This window comes from Pseudorasbora parva, chromosome 17, assembly GCF_024679245.1.
Source record: "Pseudorasbora parva isolate DD20220531a chromosome 17, ASM2467924v1, whole genome shotgun sequence".
Classification (NCBI taxonomy): domain Eukaryota; kingdom Metazoa; phylum Chordata; class Actinopteri; order Cypriniformes; family Gobionidae; genus Pseudorasbora; species Pseudorasbora parva.
This window is the reverse complement of record NC_090188.1, coordinates 12,337,284-12,347,283: the sequence shown is the minus strand read 5'-3', so window position 1 is coordinate 12,347,283 and position 10,000 is coordinate 12,337,284. Positions and strand designations below refer to the sequence as shown.

General features: G+C 39.3%; 1 protein-coding gene across 2 annotated transcripts in view; it reads left to right on the top strand.

Moving 5' to 3' along the window:
* atrn (attractin) overlaps positions 1–10,000 on the top strand; it is a 92,837-nt gene that overhangs the window by 146 nt on the left and 82,691 nt on the right. For both annotated transcript variants that reach the window (XM_067422047.1, XM_067422048.1), the window contains exon 1: positions 1–358. This exon is cut by the window's left edge. In XM_067422047.1, coding sequence (XP_067278148.1) covers positions 96–358 — 263 coding nt within the window. In that variant the 5' untranslated portion in view covers positions 1–95. The remainder of the gene's footprint in view (positions 359–10,000) is intronic.

Genomic DNA, 10,000 nt, shown 5'->3' with positions numbered 1-10,000 from the left:
TCGACAGCCTCGACGACACTGCTATCCTTTGTCTCCCGTCCTCCGCTAGTCACTAGCAGCGGATTCTCCACCGTCTATCAGCCGTTTCTGTGCGAATGGCCGCGGAGGTTCGGAGGGCCCTTGACCGGGGCTGGTGTCTCTCACACGGCCTGGCTCGCGCAGGCCTTCACGGCACCGTACTGCGATCTCTTCTCTTCATTTCAGCCCTCAGCGGACTGGTACGTCTGCCTGCGGCAACGGAGGCTAAGGAGTGCGATAAGCCGTGCTTGAACGGCCAGTGTAACACAGCCAGCGGCGTGTGTGTATGCGAGCCAGGATGGGTCGGGGAGCAGTGCCAGCACTGCGGCGGCCGCTTCAGGTGAGACACAAACGGCTCTTATTCGCAGCTGATGCTCTTGACATTGACACGAACGCGTCTAATGCGTGAAGTCCGTTCAGAACACTTTGTAACTTTTGTCAGGGGTCGGTTTATCCATGTAATATTAACAGCGTATCATGAAGGTTCATGTTAAAGAAGATCTACAACCTGCGTTGTTTGGAATCTGATGCTTATTATAGTCAAACTCACATTTTGCATATAATATAAGTGCAGTGGTGTTCTGATGAGGCAAAGTCCACTGCTTTCATGTTTATTTATGTTCCAGTTATACTTAGGCTACTATCAATACGGTTACCAGGTTAAATTGCCTAAATGAACATTATTGTTTACACTATAAAAAAGTTCTGTATTGAATTTTTACATTAGTTCAGTATAGTTGTCTTCAATTGAGTGACCATTAAGCATTTTTACATTTATTCCAAAATAATAGACCTAACTATAAGAACAGAGTAACATCTTATTTGTGAACTGATGTTCATTTGTTCTTTTTAAGTCTTAACTTAAGATGGTGCCTCTTAAAAAAGGGACGTTTAATGTCACATTTCATAGTATTTTAAACATTATTTGTAATAATTGTACTGTAGTTTTTATGTTTGTAAATTTGTTTGTGTAAGGATGTATGGATGGGCACTTAGGCACTTGGCCGTTTTCATTTAGGATCAGTATCAGATATTACTTTGACAAAGCGTTGTCATCATTTATCACATAATTGCACATTTAAATCTTCCAAATGTGTTTCAAGCAAGTTAATCATCTACTTGATATAGTTTGATTTCAAACTAGGGATGCAAAAAACAAAAAACATCAACAACTGGTTTGAGATAATTGCCCCCCTAAAATTATGCTGACATAAATGCTCCTAAAATGTTGACCCTCATGAAAATCTCTGAATATTTTGCACCTTTGTCAGCAATAATTATTGTCAAAAATCATTCAGGGTTGGTAGTTCATTCAACTTTTTCATACACTGTGTTTTCGTAACTTTTCAACATTGGCATTAAACTGGTAAGTTCACCTTTACTGTTGTATGAACAGTAATATTTAAGGTTTTATTGGAATATGAAGTGTGCCACATGCTGCTCCATCATGGGACGTGACTCACTGATGGGCAAAGTATGGTAGAGACACTGGTTACATTGGAGGCTTTGGGTCATGCCGGGTGACTCAGGCTCCAAATAGCAGAGAAGAGACAGGCAGACTGAAGCCAAATGATCATGTGGTGTCAATCATGAATCTAACACAGCCATGCTGGAGGCAGAGGCCGTTACTAACATTCTGCCATTTCATCTTGGATCAGGACTGTTCCTGTCTTCCCAATGGAACATGGAAAAAAGTGTAAATTCACTTGTAGCTCTGTTTTTCAACATGGATCCGTGCCAAAGATGTTGTTGGCATGTGTGTCATTAGAATAATAATAGTCAGTTATTTTGAATCGGTTCTTTCATAATCCGACTGATCTGGAAACAAGTAAAGTAAAACTATAATATTGAAAAAGCTAAACTAAAATAAACTTAACTTGAATAAAAATTAGAAATGAAATAAGTTTTAGCTGAAGTACTAAAGTTACTAAAATTGAAATAAAAGTAAAGCAAAATAGAAATATATAAAAAAGTTAATTAATAAAAACGGACAAAAACGCATAACAAAATGACTAAAACTTGACCTAGTCAGTTGGTGTCCTCTGTAGACAGTTGTTATGATGGGTCACGTACATTGATCGGTTTTGCTGATTAATCTGCATGATAAACGATTGCTGGAACCCATACCGATAGTTTTTCCGGGTTGTGTCCATTGCTTGAAATAAAAACTGTCACTGACGACAACTTGTCTAGTTTGTTTTGACACGCGAGTCTGCGCAGTAGGCAGCAGTATCTTTGCTGTTATGCAAAATTGACTTTGACATTGTTTGAACATACATGTGTGTTGGCTGTGTGTGTACACAACCACCCTATAATTATAAAAATCCATCAACAATTTTATTTTAAATCCCCATAAATCATAAGCAGTGTCTCACAACAAGCCGTTTGGAGATTCTGGGCAAAGTGATATAATTATGTACAGGCCCCGTCCATGACTGTTTACGGACTTTTCCATATTAGCATAGACCACGCTAATGGCATGTCCGCCATTTTCTCCAGCTGGAGCAACAATAATATCTCGTAAACAACTCGGGTGTTTTGTTGAGTGGAAATAAATCAAAGGTGCTGTGGACTAGTTTTATTTTTGATGGGAAAGTGTCCCATATAACTAAATCAGTTTGTCTACGCGAATCATTTTACACCAGACTGCTTTGTGAACCAGGGGCAATACACAGCACAGGTTTTGCAGTAAAGTTGTTACTCAAGGATAGATCAGTACCAACTGTTTCATGATCCAGCTTAGTCTCCAGAGCTATAACACTTGTCAGTACTGGTCACGGCTTTACTGAAAGGGAGAGCACAGACTTTATTACAGTTGTTTTATGGATATAAAGTCTACAAGTTTATTACGCATTCCCCGAAAAGGCATAAAGTCTGTATACATTTAACCGAGCGGCATCCTCACCCAGTTTCTGTTGAAGCCAATGCGGAAGTGACTTAAACTGCAATTCCTCGACTGGAGCAGAATCTCATTGAGCCCCAAAATGCCCAACTTTACGGCCTGGTACAAATTGTGGTTTTGTAGCCTGACAAGCAGGACCCACATCAAGATGTTTGGTTTGGGAACTTACCATTCACAGGGCTCAATCTGAGGGGCGGGATAAACGGTTGTCTTTCAAACTCCCTCTGCACGTGATAGGATAGAGCTACAACCAACCAGAGCAACGTGAAGCAGAGCTAGTTGAAAGATTAAACTTTTGCCGTATCTGGTCGGCAAAACTCCGAACACATCTTTCTTTCTTAAGAATGATTTCAGTGCCGTTCTTTCTTTTCTCAAAGGAAAGGTTAAAGGTGTCATGAACTGGCTTTTTAAAAAAAATGTATACTGTTGTCTGAGGAGCGTCAGGAGGAGCTTTCAGGAGCAGAGCAGTGTGTGAGCGTCGCGTGAGCAGCAGTGAAGCGGGGGTTTCGGTGGCGAGCCTATTTTTGCTGCGCTGCTGATGGTCCTGACGCTCAATTAAAGTGAAAGCACACTTTTAAAGGACAAAATAAATATTATTTCACACAAAAAATGCATTAGCCGCCGTTCGCCAGCTTCTTTGTTTACAAGTAGCACGCAACTCTGCCGTCATTGCGTTAAGCCCGTCCTACTTTGTATATGATGTGACTGGCCTGACTAGAGTTTGGTGTTCAGAAGTGTATTGAGTTGCTAGACAACACTTGCGGCAGATTAGATGTGCTGCGTTTCAGTTTGTTTTTATCATGCCCTTCACTCGCAAATTTCCCTCCGTCTCGTTCACTCGGATGTGCATCATGCCTATGTTGCATGAGTGTCCACTACTGGCGGAAACTTTGCAAATGGACTGAATTGGAACGCCCTAAGCCCTTGATCACTTCGAATCCACTATGGAGTTGATATATTATTTTTTTTACCTTTACGAAATTGTTTAATGCAGCATTCTATATGTATATGGATGTGTTTGGGTTGTTTTAAATGTTTTTAAAAATAGTTATAGCTGTTTGTGGTGGGGTAAATTAAACGTGATATGTGGTGACGTCACAATCGCATTGCATTGTGGTATATGAAGCTGCCTGAAGTGTACATATGAAGTAGACTCGCTCACTCGGTCAAAATCGAGGGAGCAAGGGTCTGTCCATACAAACTTCCCTTGTCCACTTCACGAAGTGGAACGCACTTCAAAATGGCGGCAGGGATTCCCCCAAGGGGAAGTGCTTAGGGAAGTTTGCAAGTGCGTGTCTTAAAGTGGATCTGAACGCAGCATAGATTTCTAGGCCAGTGGCTTTGGTCTATATGGCAAATTTTGCCCTTCATGACATCCATGAGGGAGGTGATTTTTATTTTTTATTTATTCTTTTTTTTTACTATTTTTATTTATGTTATAACTGTAATTAAACTAAACTATACTATATACTATGTTCCATCGCCTTGCAGCATATATTGTTTAGCTCTGTTGGCATTATTGTCTGACACCGCAGCATGAGCACTTGAAGCTGTGGCTGGAAGCACTAACTCATTTACATTTAAAGGGACGCACACACACACAAAATGGCGCGGTTTTTTTCCTTGCCCGCATAGTGTTAATTTTATCATGCTATACACAACCTGGGGACATAAGATTTATTTTCTATCTTGTAAAAAGGGTCATAATAGGTCCCTTTTAAAGCTAATGACATGAGAAAGCAAACTGTATTCACTTTCACATTCACTTTCAGTTGCTTTTTTATCATCACTGTAATTCATATTTTATTATTTTGATTATTTATTATTTAAAAGCATAGTTTATCGGTTGATTTATCGGTTATCGGGCAGCACAGACATACCTAGTTATTGTTATTGGTAAAATCCACTTATCGGTCAACCTCTAATTGAGTGACAATGTCATGGTATATTTCATAGTACCATAGTAATACCACAATACTTTTTAGTAAGATGAGTACAGTATTCGTGAAGTTCAGTATGGAAGAGCCTACTGTGTCTTAGTAAATACTGCATTTGTTTTTCTTCCTATTAATAGAATTTGGCCCCTGACTATGTTTGAAATGGCAAAAAGAGTATGTATATTCTGTATGAAAGCGTGATGTTGTGTGCTGCGTGTTGTCTGATTTGCTGGCCAATTCATAATTCAATAACATAATTATCAGCAACAAGATCTGCTTGACTAAATGGCTTCTTTTTAGTGGATCGTTTGTTGAAGTACAGAAGCCTGACTGTTTCCTCCACACTAGCCGCAAACACATGAAACATCCATTCCTTTCCCAGAATGTCGCCCTGACCGGAGACAGCATTTCTGCTAAACACCGTCTGATGGTTTGTTCTGTTAAACTACTGCATTCAGCTTCTCTGTAGATTCTGTACCGCTCACACTAAGTGCTCTGTCTCTCAGCTGCTCCGGCTACACTTAGCAAATTTAATTCTCAGTAGACTCAGGTTTGAAATCACTTATGGCAGACAGGCATTTCTGACATTCTCCCAGCTGTCTTCTATCATCATAAAGGCTGAATAGAGACTGACAGGAAAATGCACAACAGCTCAATTATTTAGCAAGTTTTTGCCTATTATCCAACGCCTGTGCTTTATTTGAAGAAGTGCAGGATTTGATTTTAATTGTTAATGATTCTAATGGGACGTTGTTGAATGATGATCTAATTGGCTGGGTGGAAGATCGAGCTGTGCTCTGTCGAGAACCACGTCTCAGTTTTGTGTTCGTCACAGCTGTCTGCTGGAGAGTGTAAGTGCAGCTCCCACAGGATTGTGGGTGTGTTAATGAACAGGGTTTTTTTATGTTAACAAATCTCCTTGAGACTGTAGTCAGGGGCTTAGATAACTCATCGCCACACAAACTGACACACACTAGGCTGTAGTGATGCACGATATACCGGTACTAGAAAAGTATTGCGATACCCTGCTATTACAAACGGTACGATATGGACTTTTATTAGTACCGGTACTTTAAGGAGGACAGCGCTAATATGAGCTGTGTTTCTTAATTTGTGTGAATGTGTGTCAGGACGTGTGTGCAGAGCTCTGCTTCCACTGTTCACTAAACATTAAAGAGTTAAATATACGCGCAGTGCATGATAAAGAAAGCACCAGAAATATGCGCGCATGAGAAGAGAGCGCGGTGCGGGACATGCTCGAGCTACTGGGCTCTGACCTGAGGCGCACGCACACGCCTTACCGTGGTATCGATTTAGTACCGGTATCGAGGTATTTTGGTCTGGTATCATATCGAAGTCATAATTTTAGTATCGTGACAACACTACTAGGCCCTATATCAGTGGGTCGTTCATAATAGGGTGTCGCAATGTACATGTTTTGACTATATTTGTAATATTGATGTTGTAATACTTCTACACATTTCATAATATCATAGATAATCAGATTGACACTTTTAGTATGTGATGTTACAACACCTTAAAGGTACAGTCACGTGAAATTTTACGGCTAATGTATGTACAGTGTGTGAAGCACAGTAAAATGAGTGTGACTAACTTGCAAAATCTGTGTAATAAAATCTTAAGTGCTCAAGCAGAATTGCAGATCAGGCATATTCTGATTTCGGCCAAGAAAAATTACAGAAAAAAGATAAATGTGACTGCGTCATCTTAATGCTGGTTGAGAGTATTTTATGGTGAATTCATTTATCAAAATTTCTATAGATCTCACATTCTCACCATAATATTGTTATTGTGAAAATTATTTGGCCACGATAATTGTGAAGTAAAAATCTGATCGGTCTCACGGTTTGGTTTTTATCCTGACTTAAGGGTCATGGCTTTGGTACGGTTCGGTATGTGCTCAATGTAAAATAAATAGTGCTTTTCATGTATCTAACAGTAGTTTTCAGGCACATAAATATAATAAAGTAATCAAATGTAAAATAACATTGCATATATTTAGTTTTCACTGTATAAATTAGGTAAAGGATGATGATTATTAAAGTTACAAAAGCTATTCATTCAAGAGCAGTGAGTGATTTCCTGGAGAAATACTGTACAATGCTGTGTCTTTTTTGTTTATGTTTGAAAACGACTGGCTTGTTGACAATTTTTGTGTGAAATGGAGAACTCGATATTTGCGCACTGTGTGAGACCCGGATGAGTGCACACTATCAACACCTGGGCGATGGACTGGTCATATTCAGGCATACAGTGACTGTTTTGTCCACGTTTATTGATCGTCTCTGTCGTAATGTATTGGGAAGCCAGGATGTGTGTTCATTGACAGAAACAAAGCTGAACTCTGTCTGTCTGTTTTGCATGTTATTTTCAACAAACCATATTACAGATGAACCACGGTGCAGTTCTTTTTTTTTTGTTCTCTTCATCTAGAACCGTTACACCTCTAATTGCTACAAACACAAGCACTAAGCACACACCATGCTTGTTTTCACTACTGACCCTTGAACATGAGTCAAGCCTGTTATGTTGTTCATTTTATTGTCCAGTTAAAATCTTAGTGAGGGCTGTTAAACTTGTTACACAATTGGTGAACTGTCGCTTGTTTACATAGTTTCATATTAACCAGGGGCCCGTTCTTCGTACGCTGCTAACTCAGTTAGCTGGATTTGATTGTTGACGATTTGACATGATCTTGGATTTTTCGGCTCACCCTGGACTTGCTGTCATAGCAACAGGTCCGTACGCTTAAACCTGCTCAGGAGCAGCCTTATTTCATGTAAACAGGATTAGATTGCATCTTGAGGTAATATTTAAAATCTGTCCCAGCCATTGCTACTTTATTACAAGAGTTCATTACTGAACCAGGGGCAATAATATAATTTAAATTAATAATAATATAAAAGTTCATATTATAATGTTGTGTAAAAGTTGCATATAATACTATAGACACAGTCACTTGATTAAGAGATTTTTGTGAATTGTGATGGAATAATTACTTGATAGTTGTATTGGAGGTTTACACACGTGGATGTTCATTTGAGTGATGACCGATATGGGATTGGCTTGATTCAGCGCAAGAGATGCAGATAATTTGTTCTTGACCGTTAAGAAACTTAATACTGTCACGTAACAAATCTGCTTCAAATTGAATTAGAAATGAAATTACAATATTGAAATAAAAATGTAAAGGGTGTACAAATATTATAAAATCGTGAATATAAATAATTGGGAATCATGTTCTTTAAAACAGTGCACATTTAGTTCATCTAACTTTTATGTTGGTTTGGTCATTTGTCTGTTTCCTTGTAAAGGTCCAGAATGTTTTTTTTTCCTTTTTCTTTGTCAAGTTATTTGCCAGGGGGCTTTTTTAATTATATGAAGTCATTACATTGTCTTGACGCCAGCCAATCGCTGCATTGCTGATCGTGGTTTCGAGGATCGCTGTATCTGCCCTCTTCAGTCAACACAAGAACGCGCAGTGATTTTTATTTATTTTTTATTTGTATTTTTTTAAATCCAATCCGCAATTTTTTTTGAAGAACCAAATTAACCAGAGATCAGTTATCATGATTAAAAGATCTGTGATCTGTCAAATCTTCTCGGATGTATTAAGTGAGTTATGAAGAACGGACCCCATGGCTGTTAATATTTCCTGCTTGATGCAGCGAAAATGTTTAACGCAAAATATATATATTTTTTCTATGCTATGCTAATGTATCCCCACATCCGTTACAAGTATATGATCATGCTATCTGGGTTCCTCGAAGCAAGACAGAGCAGCCAAAGATGGTCTGCATGTAGGCCTATCCTATGATCAGAGGCCCTGACTTCCACTTTTCCTCCACATGCTTCTCTTTGGATGTGACTCAGGAGACCCAGATGTCGCTCCTGTCTTTTAAGCGCCATCTCACTATCTGTTTTAGTCCCAATGATTAAGAAACACGTGTGTAAGTGCAAAAATAAGCATAAATAATAGGGATGCATCGATACTATGTTTTTTTTTTTCATTCAGAATACCAAAATTCTGAGTGTTGACCGATACCAATCGTGTGAAGAACAATACAATCTCTAGTCCAGTGTTGTGAACTAACAGACACCTGGTAGAAAGTAGCATGATTTAGAAACTGCAATAAACTCAAGCCAGATAAAGTCATTTTATAAGGAACCATTAGGGCTGGTCTGAATATCATTTATTTTTTTTACCTTCGACGCTTCGGTAGTAACCGACATCGAATATTCGAAGCTTCAGGGGGAGGGGGCTGCACACATTCTTCTCTCTAATAAAAGCAGGAATCTCGAGAAGTGGCGCGCCTCACACGGGCAGGGCTTATATGCTCCGAGAACGGACACTGCACCAGTGAAACAAAACACACAGTTCTGTTACGTCCCAGTTTTGATATATTATATAGTAGTAAAAATCATTCTGTTCAGTTAGAGAACCGATTAACTGCAATTAAATATTGAAAATACCGCGTGAGCCGAACGAGAGTCACCGCACAAACTGCAGCAGGAGTCAGAGCTGAATGACAAATGATCGCTTTCATTCAAACAATGATATTCACAGAGACAGAAACATCACTATATTACTGCACTATATACAAAACCGTATTAAAGGCACTGCTAAATGAGACAATTATTATAATGGGTTTTTGGGAAGATTGCTATGCATTTTGCGGCAGAATATTGTTTTTCATTAGCTTCGGGTCTGTGTGACTGCGGATGAATATTATCATACTGCTTATAACACATTCACTACTAGGCTTCAGAGGCTGTATTCACAAAACATTTTATCTTACCACTAAGAGTTCTCCTTAAATGGCATTAAAAGTTCTTAGTTACAAGTTTTCTCTTAACCTATTCACCAAGCTGCTGAGAGCAACTTTTACTAAGGAACAGAGAGAAGAGGACGGGGGTTGACCTCGTTGCTATGGATGATGTCTTTGAAAAGTTGTCAGAGAAAAGCTTAACTCCAAGTCTTCCAGAGTCGCGGTCAAAGCTGATTCGAAAGACCGCCGCCGTTCTCCAGTTTCTGTGTTTACTAGAAGCACTCAAACACAACTCGGCCGTCGTCATTATGGCCCCGCCCGCCGACTCTATACATGATGTGATTGGTCCGTCC